General features: G+C 51.1%; 1 protein-coding gene and 1 long non-coding RNA gene across 8 annotated transcripts in view; one reads left to right on the top strand and one right to left on the bottom strand.

Moving 5' to 3' along the window:
• LOC119955857 overlaps window positions 1-12,857 on the bottom strand; it is a 75,820-nt gene extending 62,963 nt beyond the window's left edge. For 4 of the 5 annotated variants that reach the window (XR_005458544.1, XR_005458543.1, XR_005458541.1 and 1 more), the window contains exons 1-2: window positions 12,684-12,857; window positions 5,135-5,258 (exon numbers count right to left, since the gene is read on the bottom strand). This is a non-coding gene — a long non-coding RNA (uncharacterized LOC119955857). The remainder of the gene's footprint in view (window positions 1-5,134; window positions 5,259-12,683) is intronic. The other variant, XR_005458545.1, reaches the window with a different exon arrangement.
• The window catches only part of LOC119955856 (adenylate kinase isoenzyme 1-like), a 211,274-nt gene that overhangs the window by 58,047 nt on the left and 136,540 nt on the right, over window positions 1-16,687 (top strand). For all 3 annotated transcript variants that reach the window (XM_038782496.1, XM_038782497.1, XM_038782495.1), the window contains exon 6: window positions 1,592-1,783. In XM_038782496.1, coding sequence (XP_038638424.1) covers window positions 1,592-1,783 — 192 coding nt within the window. The remainder of the gene's footprint in view (window positions 1-1,591; window positions 1,784-16,687) is intronic.

The following is a 16,687-nucleotide window of genomic DNA, read 5'->3' as shown; positions in this document are numbered from 1 at the left end:
ACCAAAGGCCGTTGCCGCCGGTTTTGGCGCCATCGGCGGAGTGGAAACCATTCCGGCACGGGCCTAGCCCCTAAAGGTGCGGAGAATTCCGCACCTTTGGGGAGGCCCGACGGCGGAGTGGTTGGCTACACTCCGCTACGCCGGGAACCCCCGCCCCACCGGGTAGGGGAGAATCCCGGCCAAGGTCTGCAATCCTGCCACATCCAGCCGTGGATGGTGGGGGACAATTAAATGACCCACTGGAGGCGGAGGTTCCATAAATATTCCCATACTCAGTGATGAGGGGGTCCAGCACATCTGTGCAAAAGACAAGGCTGAAGCATTCGCAACAATCTTCAGCCAGAAGAGCCGAGTGGACGATCCATCTGGGCCTCCTCCAGAGATCCCCAGCATCACAGATGCCAGTCTTCAGCCAATACGATTCACTCCACGTGATATCAAGAGACGGCTGAAGGTACTGCACAAAGGCAGTGGGCCCCGACAATATTCCGGCAATAATATTGAAGACTTTTACTCCAGAACATGCCACACCTCCAGCCAAGCTGTTCCAGTGCAACACTGGCATCTACCTCCTGGGATGTGGGTGTTGTTGGCTGGGCCAGAATTTATTGTTCATTGCCCTTGAACGGAGTGATTTACTCGGCCATTTTCCAAAGGCATTTAAGCGTCAACAACATTTCTGTGGATCTGGAGTCACAGGAAGGCTGGACTAGATAAGGACGACAGATTTCCTTCCCCTAAAGGACATTAGTGGACCAGATGGGTTTTTTACGACAATCAATGATGGTTTCATGGTCATCATTAGACTTTTGATTCCAGATTTTTATTGAATTCAAATTTCACCTTCTATTGTGTTGGGATTTGAACCCAGGCCCCCAGAGCATTACTCTGGGTCTCTGGATTATTAGTCCAGTGACAATATCACAGCGCCACCACCTCCCCAATCCCGTGGAACTCACTTCCCCAGAGAGCGGTAGAGGCAGTCAGCATCGTTTAGGCTGAGTTAGATAGATTCTGGATTGACAAAGAGGTCTTTGAATATAGGGGCTGGGAGAAAAGTGATGTTGAGGCCACAATCAGATCAGCCATGATCTTATTTGGGGGCAGGACCAGGTTTGAGGGGCCGAATGGCCTACTCCTGTTTCTAACTCGTCTGCTTGTAAGTTTGCATCAGTCGTCCAGAAGCCTCTCTGTGTCTGCTCCATTCTAAGGTGATGTTGTGTTGTTGATTCACCATCATCAAGTCTGAGGGGGAGGACTCAGACTATCCCCCAAACCTATTTGGCGAGAATCTATCCATTCGACAACAGAGAGCGCTGAGGTGTTCAGCTCGATTTAGGCCAGATTCTTTACTAAAAGCAGCATTGATCTTATCCATCGGCCAACGTTCAACACACGGGGATCGGTTGACAATATGATTTTGCATTCCACGGGGGGAAAGAAACCCTCGTGCTTTCTTTATGCCCACCATACCTTTCGCCGTCTTGCCATCGTTTCTACAAGTCAGTCGGGTCGGCGATCTCTTTGAGTTCTGCCTTTCCTTCAAGAGTTGACTCCTTTGCCCCCTTTTTTTTGTGTGCGCTCGTTACAGATTGGTTCCCCAGACCTGGTGCTGCTGCTGGCTTGCTCCAATCACCGTTTGCGACAGCGCCTGGAGAAACGGGCTGTGCAACACGGCAGGCCTGATGACAACAGTCACGCCATTGAGCGGAGGGTGGAAAACTTCAAACAGAACGTCAACCTGATTGTGAAGTATTACCAGGAGAAGGAACTCATTGTTCGGGTAAGGTCGTCATGGATAGCTACACATTGTGTTCTTAGATCTTTGCATTCTTTCATTATCAGCTTGCCTGTCGTTTATTATCCTCCGTCAGATATTCATTCATAAACTAAATTCTCTGTAAAGATTAATGCCTTGTTCAAACAGTCAGTTCAGATAATTATTTCAATGGTGGCTTGGCGCAGCCTTCCCTTTGAGGTGGTTCAAGCTCTGCTCCGGAGATTTGAGTATTTTGTCTAAACTGACCCTTCAGTACAAAGGGACTGTCATTCCTTAAAGCAAGCTCTCTCGGGTGGATGTTAAAGTTCCCATGGAACTATTTTAAAGAAAGGCAGGGGAGCTCGCGCCAGATTTCTGGCCAATATTTATTCCGCAATCAACATCACAAAAACAGATTGTCCGGCTATTATTCCATTGCTATTTTTGGGAGCTTGCTGTGCACAAATTAGCTGCCGTGTCTCTTATATTGCAACGAGAAGGTCCTTTAAAAGTACCTTTGTAAGCGCAATGAAGAGTCTACACTGAGGAGGTCAACACAAAAACTTACTTTAATTAACAATAACTATTAGTTAAGTAGTTAATTAGCTTAAGTAGTTCCCTACTGGGTCTTCTCTAGTGGGTGCCTTACTGGCGGACACTATTTACATAAAACCAAGTATCGTTTAGGGTCCCCCGCCTCCTTATCGACGGAGCCTGTATGCTGCAAGCTCAACGAGGTACTTAATCATCCCTACCACGTAAAACCCGGCTGGGTTATAACGAGTGCTTCAAAGGTCTTTAGAATGTCTTAAGATTGCGAAAGACTCTGTAAAAAGACAATTTTTCCTCTCTGTCAGAGGTGAGTGCAATGTCTGGGCAATATACGCATTGGAGTTTGGGAGAGGCGACTTTACTGAAACGTATGAAATTCACACGGGGTTTGATAGGTTAAATGCTGAGAGGATGTTCCCTCTCGAGAAAATCTAGAACTGGGTGTGGAGTCCAAAAAACAAAGGGCAGGATTCTCAGTCCCGCCAGACCCGTTTTCTGGCGCAGTGCGCCCCCCCCCCCCCCCCCCCCTCCCCCGCCGGCAGCGGGGTCTTGCATCCTGGCAACCGGCCAATGGGGTTTCCCATTGTGGCCACTCCCACGCCGTCAGGAAGTCTGTAGGCATGAGTGCATTGCCGGCAAAGCAGAGAATCCCACCGATGGAGAAACCCGCCCAAGACGTCCCCCACTTAAGATGGAGATGAGGAAGAATATCTTGGAATTCTCGTCCACAGGAGGTACCTCCTCATGCTCGTATTTCTTATGTTCTTAGTAGAAAGCCCAAAAGTGTAGATGTTCAGACATAGGATTTTCCAGAGACGGCTTCTGGTATTTTTTATTTTGCCATGAAAGGTTTCCAACCCTTGATTAATGGAACCATGTTGTCCACTGCTTCAGTGATCCAAGCAAATATCAGTTGGTTTTATGAGATATATGAACATATGGAATAGGAGCAGGGGTTGGCCATTTGGCCCTGCTCCACCATTCAATAGGATCATGACCGATCTGATTGTGGCCTCAAACTCCAATTCCCTGTCCGCCCCCATACCCTTCTCCCTTATCAACAAAGAATCTATCTAACTCAACCTTACAATTATTCAATGACCTTAAATTACTTTATGTATATATATATGAAAATGAAATGAAATGAAAATCACTTATTGTCACGAGTAGGCTTCAATGAAGTTACTGTGAAAAGCCCCTAGTTGCCACATTCTGGCACCTGTTCGGGGAGGCTGGTACGGGAATCGAACCGTGTTGCTGGCCTGCTTGGTCTGCTTTAAAAGCCAGCAATTTAGCCTAGTGAGCTAAACCAGCCCCTTTTTTATATATATATATATATGTATACATAAAAGTGAAAGGTCAAAATCCATAGTGCAATACAGCTCCATGAGATGGGCAGAGAGGCAAAAGTGAAGCTAAGGGAAGTTGGGAAACAGCCAAGCTTGAGGCTAACCAGCCTGTAGCTTGCAAGAGGAAGAAAAGATCGAGAGATGTGAGGAGTTCCACTTTTGAGGTTATGAGGAGTGACTTTGAGTCAGAGACTATGTACATCTGGCCCTGTTGCAGTTAATAAATGAGCTAAATTACACAAAATGCTACAAAACCATGCAAAACCAATCCCTAAAGACTCTCGGCCATCTACGAAGCACAAGTCAGGAGTGGGATGGAATACTCTCCACCTGCCTGGATGAGTGCAGCTCCAACAACACTCAAGAAGCTCAATGGCGTCCAGGACATAGCAGCCCCGGTTGATTGACCCCCCCATCCACTACCTTCAACATTCACACCCTCCATCACCGATGCACAGTGGCAGCCGTGTGCACCATCTACAAGATGCACAGCAGCAGCAACTCAACTAAGGTTCATGTGGAAGCACCATCACAACCTGTGGCCTTGACCACCGCAAAGAACGAGGGCAGCATATTCATAGGAACACCACAAGCTGCAAGTTCCCCTCCAAGACACTCAGCATCCTGACTTGGAACTACATCGCTTCACTGTCTCTCGGTCAGTTGACTAAACGGCTGGGTGAGATTAGTGTCAATCATGCGGGGTTCAATCCCTCTTCCAGCTGAGGTAGATTCAGAGCTTGTCCTACCCATAGTAATGATCGCAGCACGTTAAGTTCCAGCAAATAATTGCCAAAGGCCTGACTTCCGGCACAGGACTGAAGAAGAAGTGCCTGGTTTGTTTGTTTGAGTTTTGGGAACACTTCTAAATAAATGCAGGATTCTTGAAGGATCTTATTTAAATGTACCCAGATTTTTTTCGGAATGGACACCCAGCAGGAGCCAGGATCTTCAGGAAGAGGCAGGAATGAAAATGCACCATCACCAATTCCCCTCCTAGTCACTCACCGCCCGGACTTGGAAATATATCGGCCGTTCCCTCACTGTCGCTGGGTCAGAATGCTGGAACTCCCTCCCTGACAGCACTGTGGGTGTACCTACACCACAGGGGCTGCAGCAGCTCAAGGAAGGCGGCTCACCATCACCTCCTCAAGCGCAATTAAGGATGAGCAGTAAACGCTGGCCCAGCCAGCAGCACTCACATCTTGTGAAAGAACGTTTTTAAAAAACAAAGGCCCAAAAGTTGCTGTGACTCATAAAATCGCCGTGAGGCTTAGCCGCGGGCAAGGATGTCTCCCGAAAGCAGGTTAATGCTAGTTCACAAATTGGTTAAAGAGATGAGCAGGTTAGACAAAGACAATATCTCCATCTCCAGCTCAAACCAGCTGAACGTTTCTTAGAATATATTGTTACATCCTTCTGTCAGACATCTGCATGAATCATCCAATTAGCATATCGCACAACAGCAACCTACCTTCAAGCCTTAGACGAGTTCACATCATTGACATTTCTTTTTGTCTCACCTACTCTCCCGTCCTTGGGAAGAATCACTCACCCTTCGCCACATCCGATGATTGTGTAAGTTCGCACTCTGGTTGCTATGGGACAGAAGGTAGCGGGGAATTATTTTTCGCTGAAAAGCTTTCATTCGATGACTCAAGGACAGATGATGCCAGGAATCGATTAGCTGCTTTTTAACCTATTAAAAAATAATTGAACTCGAGTGCTACTCTCGTCCTGTGGAATAAAACAGTGGCCAGAGCAGTCTCCTTATATGGCAGCCCATCATCTCTCATTGTTTGGACTGCGTTGAGACATATTTTCCCCTGTCTCATTTATCCCAACTTGCCACAAACAACTATTTTTTAAAAATCCATTGAGGAGCGAAATAAATAATTTGCCTCAATATAGTACCTTCCACAGACTCCGAACATCCCAAAGTGCTTTTCAATCAATGAAATATTTATTGAAGCGTAGCGGCTGTTGAGATCTGGGGGAAAAGAACCAGGTACCAGGTGTGATGACGGGATGTTTGATTTAAGAGTGGGCTTTAGGGGCAGCACGGTGGCGCAGTGGGTTAGCCCTGCTGCCTCACGACGCCGAGGTCCCAGGTTCGACCCCGGCTCTGGGTCACTGTCCGTGTGGAGTTTGCACATTCTCCCCGTGTTTGCGTGGGTTTCGCCCCCACAACCCAAAGATGTGCAGGGTAGGTGGGTTGGCCACGCTAAATTACCCCTTAATTGGGGAAAAAAATAATAATTGGGTAGTCTAAAATTCAAAAACAAAGAGTGGGAGATGTTCAGGAAAGTAATTTGGGCCGTGAATCGAGATGGACGAAGACGTGGCCACGAGGAAGCACCGGAGTCTGCTTGCACAATCAGCGAGATGATAAATGGCTAAATAATCAGACGCTGGATTCTCCGTCTCCCGATGCCTGACGGCGAGAATCGCGGTCAGGTGGAGAATCGCGCAAAATGGAAAAAAACCTTTTTGCCCCCCAATTGCCGATTCAAACACCATGTTCCGGTCCCTCGCTGGCAATCCCAACACCATGTTCCCCAGTCCCTCGCTGGCAATTCCAACGCCATGTTCCCCAGTCCCTCGCTGGCTATTCCAACACCATGTTCCCCGGTCCCTCGCTGGCTATTCCAACACCATGTTCCCCGGTCCCTCGCTGGCAATCCCAACACCATGTTCCCCAGTCCCTCGCTGGCAATCCCAACACCATGTTCCCCGGTCCCTCGCTGGCCATTCCAACACCATGTTCCCCGATCCCTCGCTGGCAATTCCAACACCATGTTCCCCAGTCCCTCGCTGGCAATTCCAACACCATGTTCCGGTCCCTCGCTGGCAATCCCAACACCATGTTCCCCGGTCCCTCGCTGGCAATTCCAACACCATGTTCCCCAGTCCCTTGCTGGCAATTCCAACACCATGTTCCGGTCCCTCGCTGGCCATTCCAACACCATGTTCCCCAGTCCCTCGCTGGCAATTCCAACACCATGTTCCCCAGTCCCTCGCTGGCAAATCCAACACCATGTTCCCCAGTCCCTCGCTGGCAATTCCAACACCATGTTCCCCAGTCCCTCGCTGGCAATTCCAACACCATGTTCCCCAGTCCCTCGCTGGCAATCCCAACACCATGTTCCCCAGTCCCTCGCTGGCAATTCCAACACCATGTTCCCCAGTCCCTCGCTGGCAATTCCAACACCATGTTCCCCGGTCCCTCGGTGGCAATTCCAACACCATGTTCCAGTCCCTCGCTGGCAATTCCAACACCATGTTCCCCGGTCCCTCGGTGGCAATTCCAACACAATGTTCCCCAGTCCCTGGCTGGCAATCCCAACACCATGTTCCCCAGTCCCTCGCTGGCAATCCCAACACCATGTTCCGGTCCCTCGCTGGCAATTCCAACACCATGTTCCCCAGTCCCTCGCTGGCTATTCCAACACCATGTTCCCCAGTCCCTCGCTGGCCATTCCAACACCATGTTCCCCAGTCCCTCGCTGGCTATTCCAACACCATGTTCCCCAGTCCCTCGCTGGCAATTCCAACACCATGTTCCCCGGTCCCTCGCTGGCAATCCCAACACCATGTTCCGGTCCCTCGCTGGCAATTCCAACACCATGTTCCCCGATCCCTCGCTGGCAATTCCAACACCATGTTCCGGTCCCTGGCTGGCAATTCCAACACCATGTTCCGGTCCCTGGCTGGCAATTCCAACACCATGTTCCCCAGTCCCTCGCTGGCAATTCCAACACCATGTTCCCCGGTCCCTCGCTGGCAATTCCAACACCATGTTCCCCAGTCCCTCGCTGGCAATTCCAACACCATGTTCCCCAGTCCCTCGCTGGCAATTCCAACACCATGTTCCCCAGTCCCTCGCTGGCAATCCCAACACCATGTTCCCCAGTCCCTCGCTGGCAATCCCAACACCATGTTCTCCAGTCTCCCGATGGCGATTCCAACACCATGTTCCCCGGTCCCTCGCTGGCAATTCCAACACCATGTTCCCCAGTCCCTCGCTGGCTATTCCAACACCATGTTCCCCGGTCCCTCGCTGGCCATTCCAACACCATGTTCCCCGGTCCCTCGCTGGCAATCCCAACACCATGTTCCCCGGTCCCTCGCTGGCCATTCCAACACCATGTTCCCCGGTCCCTCGCTGGCAATCCCAACACCATGTTCCCCAGTCCCTCGCTGGCAATCCCAACACCATGTTCCCCAGTCCCTCGCTGGCAATTCCAACACCATGTTCCCCAGTCCCTCGCTGGCTATTCCAACACCATGTTCCGGTCCCTCGCTGGCAATTCCAACACTATGTTCCCCGGTCCCTCGCTGGCAATTCCAACACCATGTTCCCCAGTCCCTCGCTGGCTATTCCAACACCATGTTCCCCAGTCCCTCGCTGGCTATTCCAACACCATGTTCCCCAGTCCCTCGCTGGCAATTCCAACACCATGTTCCAGTCCCTCGCTGGCAATTCCAACACCATGTTCCCCAGTCCCTCGCTGGCAATTCCAACACCATGTTCCCCGGTCCCTCGCTGGCAATTCCAACACCATGTTCCCCAGTCCCTCGCTGGCAATTCCAACACCATGTTCCCCGATCCCTCGCTGGCAAATCCAACACCATGTTCCCCAGTCCCTCGCTGGCAAATCCAACACCATGTTCCCCAGTCCCTCGCTGGCTATTCCAACACCATGTTCCCCAGTCCCTCGCTGGCAATTCCAACACCATGTTCCCCAGTCCCTCGCTGGCAATTCCAACACCATGTTCCCCGATCCCTCGCTGGCAAATCCAACACCATGTTCCCCAGTCCCTCGCTGGCAAATCCAACACCATGTTCCCCAGTCCCTCGCTGGCAATTCCAACACCATGTTCCCCGGTCCCTCGCTGGCAATTCCAACACCATGTTCCCCAGTCCCTCGCTGGCAATTCCAACAACATGTTCCCCAGTCCCTCGCTGGCTATTCCAACACCATGTTCCCCAGTCCCTCGCTGGCAATCCCAACACCATGTTCCCCGATCCCTCGCTGGCAATCCCAACACCATGTTCCCCGGTCCCTCGCTGGCTATTCCAACACCATGTTCCCCAGTCCCTCGCTGGCAATTCCAACACCATGTTCCCCGGTCCCTCGCTGGCAATTCCAACACCATGTTCCCCAGTCCCTCGCTGGCAATTCCAACACCATGTTCCCCGGTCCCTCGCTGGCAATCCCAACACCATGTTCCGGTCCCTGGCTGGCGATTCCAACACCATGTTCCCCAGTCCCTCGCTGGCTATTCCAACACCATGTTCCCCGGTCCCTCGCTGGCAATCCCAACACCATGTTCCCCAGTCCCTCGCTGGCTATTCCAACACCATGTTCCCCGGTCCCTCGCTGGCTATTCCAACACCATGTTCCCCAGTCCCTCGCTGGCAATTCCAACACCATGTTCCCCAGTCCCTCGCTGGCAAATCCAACACCATGTTCCCCAGTCCCTCGCTGGCAATCCCAACACCATGTTCCCCGGTCCCTCGCTGGCAATCCCAACACCATGTTCCCCGGTCCCTCGCTGGCAATCCCAACACCATGTTCCGGTCCCTCGCTGGCTATTCCAACACCATGTTCCCCGGTCCCTCGCTGGCAATCCCAACACCATGTTCCCCAGTCCCTCGCTGGCAATTCCAACACCATGTTCCCCAGTCCCTCGCTGGCAATTCCAACACCATGTTCCCCAGTCCCTCGCTGGCAATTCCAACACCATGTTCCCCGGTCCCTCGCTGGCCATTCCAACACCATGTTCCCCAGTCCCTCGCTGGCTATTCCAACACCATGTTCCAGTCCCTCGCTGGCCATTCCAACACCATGTTCCCCAGTCCCTTGCTGGCTATTCCAACACCATGTTCCCCAGTCCCTCGCTGGCAATTCCAACACCATGTTCCGGTCTCTCGCTGGCAATTCCAACACCATGTTCCGGTCTCTCGCTGGCAATTCCAACACCATGTTCCCCAGTCCCTCGCTGGCAATTCCAACACCATGTTCCCCAGTCCCTCGCTGGCAATTCCAACACCATGTTCCGGTCCCTCGCTGGCAAGGTGTGAGCTCCGCACTGGCGGAATCATGTAAAACCACCATTTGCATGGATTTTAACATCATTAACGGCTTTTGATAGTTCCCCCTCTGCAATGCTCCATTCCTTATCGGGGTTGTCACGCAGGCACAAATTAGTGCAAATATTTACAAGCGGGGCCAGCGCCATGGTTACGGAAGGGGAGCGGGAGGCTAAAAAAACTCTGAAAAGGCCTCAAAAATTGTCAGGATTGCTGGGAGAGGCTGCCCATGCCGGGGAGCAGGAGCGGGGAACAACAATGTCCGTAGACTCGGCGTGACCCTTTCAGGATTGGGGTGGTCTGGCCCAGTTGCCATTGCCACAGTCCGTGATTTAAATGCACCTCTCTGGTGCTACTTCCAGGCTCCTGGTTTCTCACACTGCTGACTGTGTCCTGCGAATGATCAGAGAGCCTCTGGGAGCCCATCCAGGCCACCCCTCTGAACACCCTACTACCCCATCTGTATCATCAAGTGAATGGCCGTGGCCAAGCTCAATCAGGGACCCACCGGGTGTTGGCACTCCTCAGAAGCGCTGCCCCATTCAGAGGTAGGAGAGGATCAGCAGATCTCACCCAACTAGAGGACACCTGCACTGTGACCTTGGGACCCCTCTCTGCCCTCTCAGGGCTCCACCCCTCAGGATCACCAGCTGTCCCCTCCTGGTGAGGCTGGCAGCGCTGACTGCCTCTGCCACCTCCTTCCAGGTGGTGTTCAGGAGGGCAGGCTTGGGTCTGCAGCCCACCCTGCGGAAGAGGGTGTCCCTCTTCTCCTCATTGTCATGGAACTGTGGATCTAACTCGCGTTCCCGACCTTCTGAGAGCCACCTTTGTGGCTGCAATGAGTGTGTAGTAAGTGGAGCTCTCCTCACCCAGGATCTACTTGCCTCCTGGCATGTAACGGTCTCCCCAGGGAGTTCCCTGTCCAGCACCGTTCTGTACAGCTCCACACAAACATGGACCAGACGAACTGGAACCCGGAGGTCTTCCGGACCACCCGAGGCTCCTGGGTGGCCAGGGATAGTGCAGGGTAGCCCCCCCCCCGGCCCTCCCTCTACAACACAGGCATCTTGGCACTGCCCGGCGAGCACCTTGGCACTCCCACCCTGGCGCTACCAGGCTGTCCGGGTGTCACCGCAAAGTCAGTAGGAACACTCCCAGAGTGCCGGGGTGGCAATGCCAAGGGTCAGAGCCTGACCGGGGCGGGGGGGGGGGGGGGGGGGGGGGGGGGGGGGGGCGGCATGCCCATGAAAGAACATAAGAACTAGGAGCAGGAGTAGGCCATCTGGCCCCTCGAGCCTGCTCCGCCATTCAATGAGATCATGGCTGATCTTTTGTGGACTCAGCTCCACTTTCCGGCCCGAACACCATAACCCTTAATCCCTTTATTCTTCAAAAAACTATCTATCTTTATCTTAAAAACATTTAATGAAGGAGCTTCTACTGCTTCACTGGGCAAGGAATTCCATAGATTCACAACCCTTTGGGTGAAGACGTTCCTCCTAAACTCAGTCCTAAATCTACTTCTCCTTATTTTGAGGCTATGCCCCCTAGTTCTGCTTTCACCCACCAGTGGAAACAACCTGCCCGCATCTATCCTATCTATTCCCTTCATAATTTTATATGTTTCTATAAGATCCCCCCTCATCCTTCTAAATTTCAATGAGTACAGTCCCAGTCTACTCAACCTCTCCTCGTAATCCAACCCCTTCAGCTCTGGGATTAACCTAGTGAATCTCCTCTGCACACCCTCCAGCGCCAGTACGTCCTTTCTCAGGTAAGGAGATCAAAACTGAACACAATACTCCAGGTGTGGCCTCACTAACACCTTATGCAATCGCAGCATAACCTCCCTAGTCTTAAACTCCATCCCTCTAGCAATGAAGGACAAAATTCCATTTGCCTTCTTAATCACCTGTTGCACCTGTAAACCAACTTTTTGCGACTAATGCGCTAGCACACCCAGGTCTCTCTGCACAGCAGCATATTTTAATATTTTATCATTTAAATAATAATCCCGTTTGCTGTTATTCCTACCAAAATGGATAACCTCACATTTGTCAACATTGTATTCCATCTGCCAGACCCGAGCCCATTCACTTAACCTATCCAAACCCCTCTGCAGACTTCCAGTATCCTCTGCACTTTTTGCCTTACCACTCATCTTAGTTTCGTCTGCAAACTTGGACACATTGCCCTTGGTCCCCAACTCCAAATCATCTATGTAAATTGTGAACAATTGTGGGCCCAACACTGATCCCTGAGGGACACCAGGCGGGTGGAGGGGGGTATTCGGGGAGGTGCTATATAAATGAATATTGCTGATGCCATTGTTGAATTGGCCTCGTGTTTATTTTTAATATGTTTTGTTCACCTCTCCCTGGAGTTTATGTGATTGCAAGTGGGCGGGGAGAGGCATAACACATAATTACTTTGCGACAGTGGGGAGAAATTTGAAGGACCGGCTTTGTTAAACTCTTTTAGTTGGATACCCAGTTATCTCGTGTCCACCTTTCTGTAGAGTCAGCAACTTCAGGAAAACAGGAAGGAAATTAAGATTGAGGGCAAACCGCAAAAATGTATAAAAAACAAAATAGCAAAGTCCCCACTGTCCCAGATAACCATAGCCTGCTTTCCCCTTTGAGGGGGAGAACTGACTGGTGGTGATTTAACCCAAGGATCACCACACCTCAGGCGAGGGACAAGTTTGAGAAGGTAGGACTTTCACCAACAACCTCAGCTGGTACGGGAATTGAATCCACGCTGCTGGCCTCATGCTGCATCACAAACCAGCTGTCCAACCAACTGAGCTAAACCTGCCCTGGCCCTTGCTTAGCCGAGCAGGTGTATGGGCAACAGAATGCTGCACAGCCCCTTCAAAACGCTTTGTTCTTGCATTTGTTTCTATTCCAAACCCCTGTTTCTCTACCTTCATTTGAATCAGGAATCTGATCCACCTTGCGGCCTATTACTTCCACAAACCATTCAGTACCACGGTTGAAGACGACCTGATGGACTGCATTAAATTCCTGACCGAGTAACTGGGTTTCATTTTCCTGGCTTTTCTTTCTTTGCTGCATGCCTTATTGCTTACTCTGCTGCGCTGAAGGATTAACAACTGGATCGTCATAGTGGCCGTCACTGTGTAATCAGGGCCAGGGAAATCCTGAAGCCTAATCCTCTGGCTTTAATTACTCCGAACCAGGAAAAAGAGTTTATCCATTGGAGGAATCTTTCTTTCATTTTCTTTACAAAAAAAAAATTTTTCTAAAATAAATTTAGAGGACCCCAATTATTATTTATCTTTCCAATTGAGGGACAATTTAGTGTGGCCAATCCACCTAATCTGCATATCTTTGGGTCGTTGGGGTGAAAGCCACGCAGACACGAGGAAAATATACAAACTCCACACGGACAGCGACCCAGGGCCGGGATTCGAACCCAAGGTCCTCAGCGGCGCAGCCCCAGTGCTAACCACTGCGCCACATGGCGCCCCTTTCTTTTATTTTCAACAGGCCTGTTTGATTTCTGATTCACCAGAATGGTTACAGGAATTAAGGGCGCGATTCTCCGCCCCCCACGACGGGTCGGAGAATAGCGGGAGGGCCTTCCCGACATTTTTCCCACCCTCCCGCTATTCTCCCCCCCCCCCCCCCCGCCCAACTCCCGACACGAATCGCTGCCGCCGTTTTTTTTACGGCCGGCAGCGATTCACAGCTGATAGATGGGCCGAAGTCCCAGCCCTTTACGCTGTTTTTACGAACGGCAAACACACCTGGTCTGGCCGTTCGTAAAAACGGCGGGAACAACTCGCTTTTTATAACCATGGCACCGATTGGCACGGCAGTACCACGGCCGTGCCAAGGGTGCCATGGGCCCGCGATCGGTGGGCACCGATCGCGGGCAGCGGGCCCGATGCCCGCGCACTATTTCTCCTTCCGCCGCCCCGCAGTATCCATTCGCGGGGCGGCTGAGGGGCATCCTGGCCCGCGCATGCGCGGGTTTCGCGCAAATACGTGATGACGTCATCCGCGCATGCGCGGGTTGGAGTCTTCCAATCCGCGCATGCGCGGCTGACGTCATATGACGCGTCAGCCGGCGCTAACTCCGGCAAGCGGGCTTAACGAAATTCGTTAAGTGATGCCGGAGCTTACGGCGTCGGGCTGCTAGCCCCGACCGGGGACCAGAATCGGTTCCCGGTCGGGAAGGGGCGCGCGGGTTTGACGCCAGTCTTACGATTTCTCCCGTTTTGGGAGAATCGCGCCCTAAGTATTTTTACTGCAAGGGTGGGGGGGGGGGGGGGGGGGAGGAGGGGGGGGGGGTGTTGGGGGGTGGGGTGGGGGGGTGGGGGGGGTCACCTTCAGCAGGTCTGGAAGATCCCACTGGCCAGAAAATCCCGCCCTGCCCAAGGTTAGTGCTGGAGAGGCTGGGGCTGTCCCCATTGGAGCAATGGAGGTTGAAGGGTGATCTGATCGGATTGCACAGGATTCGAACAGGTTTAGATAAGGCAGCGGAAGCAAATCTATTCCCATTAACTGGTGGTATAGGAGGGAGGGGGGGAGGGGGGGGGAGACAGATTTACGGTTTTAGCTGAGAAATGAAGCTGAATGCGACGAAGACCTTTCTCACATCGTGTGTGGTAATGACCTGAACTCACCATCTTCGAGGGTGAAGGAAATGGATGATTTTGAAAGGGGATTGGATGGGCACTTGACGGAAATAAAGCCTTGCAGGGTGACAGGGATAGAGCGGGGGAATGTGACTGACTAGATTGCTCTGCAGAGAATCAGCATGGACTCGCTGGACTTAATGGCCTCCTTCTGTACCTCAATGACCCCTGGTAATATGGGGGGTCATTTTGACAGCAGCCAATAGTGATATTGGATCAGCAACTTCAATTTTAAGTCACTGGGAGAGATGGCTAAGGGAGCAGTTGGTCTGATGTCTCCTATTTCCCCTTGTGGGAGAGTTTAGGACCAGATGGCGTAATCTCAGAATAAGGGGTCACCCATTTAAGACCGAGATGAGGAGGAATTTCTTCTCTCGCAGGTTGATGGTCTGTGGAATGCTTAACCTCGGAGAGTTGTAGAGGCTGGGTCGTTAAGTATGTTTGGGGCTGAGATAGACACATTTTTAATCAATAAGAGAATCATGGATTAGGGGGAATAAGGCAGGAAAATGGATTATCATATCAGGCCAGTCATGAAGGTGGCACGGTGGTTAGCACTGCTGCCGTGGTCCCAGGTTCGATCCCGGCTCCGGGTCACTGTCCGTGTGGAGTTTGCACATTCTCCCGTGTATGCATGGGTTTTGCCCCCACAACCCAAAGATGTGCAGGGTAGGTGGATTGGCCACGCTAAATTGCCCCTTGATTGGGGGAAAAAATGAATTGAGTACTCTAAATTTAGAAAACAAAATTTTTTTTTTAATGATCTCATTGAATGGCGGAGCAGACTCGATGGGCTGAATGGTCTAGTTCTGCTCCTAAGTCTTATGGCGCTAAAATAGGTTGGCTAGTAAGTTGCAGTGAGGAAATAAGAAATGGATCTCGATTAGGTTGGACAAGTGAGCCAACACTTGGCAGATGGAGGTTAACGTGGATAAGGTGAGGCTATCCATTTCGATTGGAAAAATGGAAATGCAACATGGAACTTTGACCTTTGTAGCTGAAGGAATAGAGTGTAAAAGTCGGGACGTGTTGCTGCAAGGAATTGGTGAGAGCTCCATTTAAATGCTGTAACAATGTCACGTCAACCTTGGCTGTCAGCTGTTGACCTTCAATATCATTTGCATGAGGTGCAGTGCTGTCGTGGGAGGATTTAAAAACCCTCCCTGGTTTAATGTCTCATCGGTTTTGGTTTAGAACTTAGCTGCATGGGGGGGGGAGGTGGAGATTTTTCCAGGGCTGGTTCGTGACCTGCTGGGTCTCCCAATCTCACCCCACCACCCCCACCCCTCTCCTCACCCCCGCTATCAGCACTGATGCTTTGAGAATTGACAGCCATCGGGAATCTGTACGATTGAAATGGTTTAAAAATCAAACTGCATGAGCATAGCAACGAAAGCAAAATACCATGATACTGGAGGTCTGAAGTAAAATCAGAAAGTCTTGGGTATACTCAGCAGCTTCCGTGAAGGGAGAAATAGTTAACGTTTTGAGGAATATAACTTCCTTTCGGCATTAAAGAGAGGTGATGGGTTTTACACTGTTGGAAAACAGGGTGAGACGCAGCTGCAAAGTCAGGGGTGAGTTAGAGGGCACAGGGAAGATTAAATACCAACGGTGTTTTAATTTCTCTATTTACTGAGATGCGGACGCCTCTAGAAACTTTGGAGTTTGCACTTTTTCCCCGTGTCTGCGTGGGTTTCCGCCGGGTGCTCCGGTTTCCCCCCACAAAGGTGCAGGTTAGGTGGATTGGCCATGCTAAATTGCCCCTGAGTGTACTACTGTAAGGAGTGGCTGAGGTGAATTGAGTGAATGCTTTTAAGGCGAAGCTGGATAAACACACGAGGGAGAAGGAAATAGAATGATCGAGTGAGGTGAATAAGTGTGAGAGGAGGCTCAGATGGAGGATGAGAACAGAAGAAGAGATGCAGAGGAAGAAGGACCCTGAGTGGGCACTGTCTCTTTCTCTCTCTCCATCAATCCATCCTACAAAATTGGGCCCTGCCTGTTGTTTAAGAGCTACAATGCTTTGGGCACTCAATTGGGTCGGGTGTGACGCTAATATTAAGGAGGACTGCAACCAAGTACAGGAGGACATTAATAAACATGCAGAATAGGCCTGCATTCGCAATATAAACGAGTGTGAAGTGGGCTATTTTGGTATGAAGAATAAGGAGAGCACATACAGGCAGCATCTAAAAAAGAACCCAGCAGTTGCTGACTCCAGGAGACCAAATATAAATCATTTGTCAACATCTTTAAATGTT

This window comes from Scyliorhinus canicula, chromosome 21 (assembly GCF_902713615.1).
Source record: "Scyliorhinus canicula chromosome 21, sScyCan1.1, whole genome shotgun sequence".
Taxonomy (NCBI): Eukaryota; Metazoa; Chordata; class Chondrichthyes; order Carcharhiniformes; family Scyliorhinidae; genus Scyliorhinus; species Scyliorhinus canicula.
The sequence above is the reverse complement of the archived record's forward strand: the minus strand, read 5'-3'. Positions and strand labels throughout refer to the sequence as shown.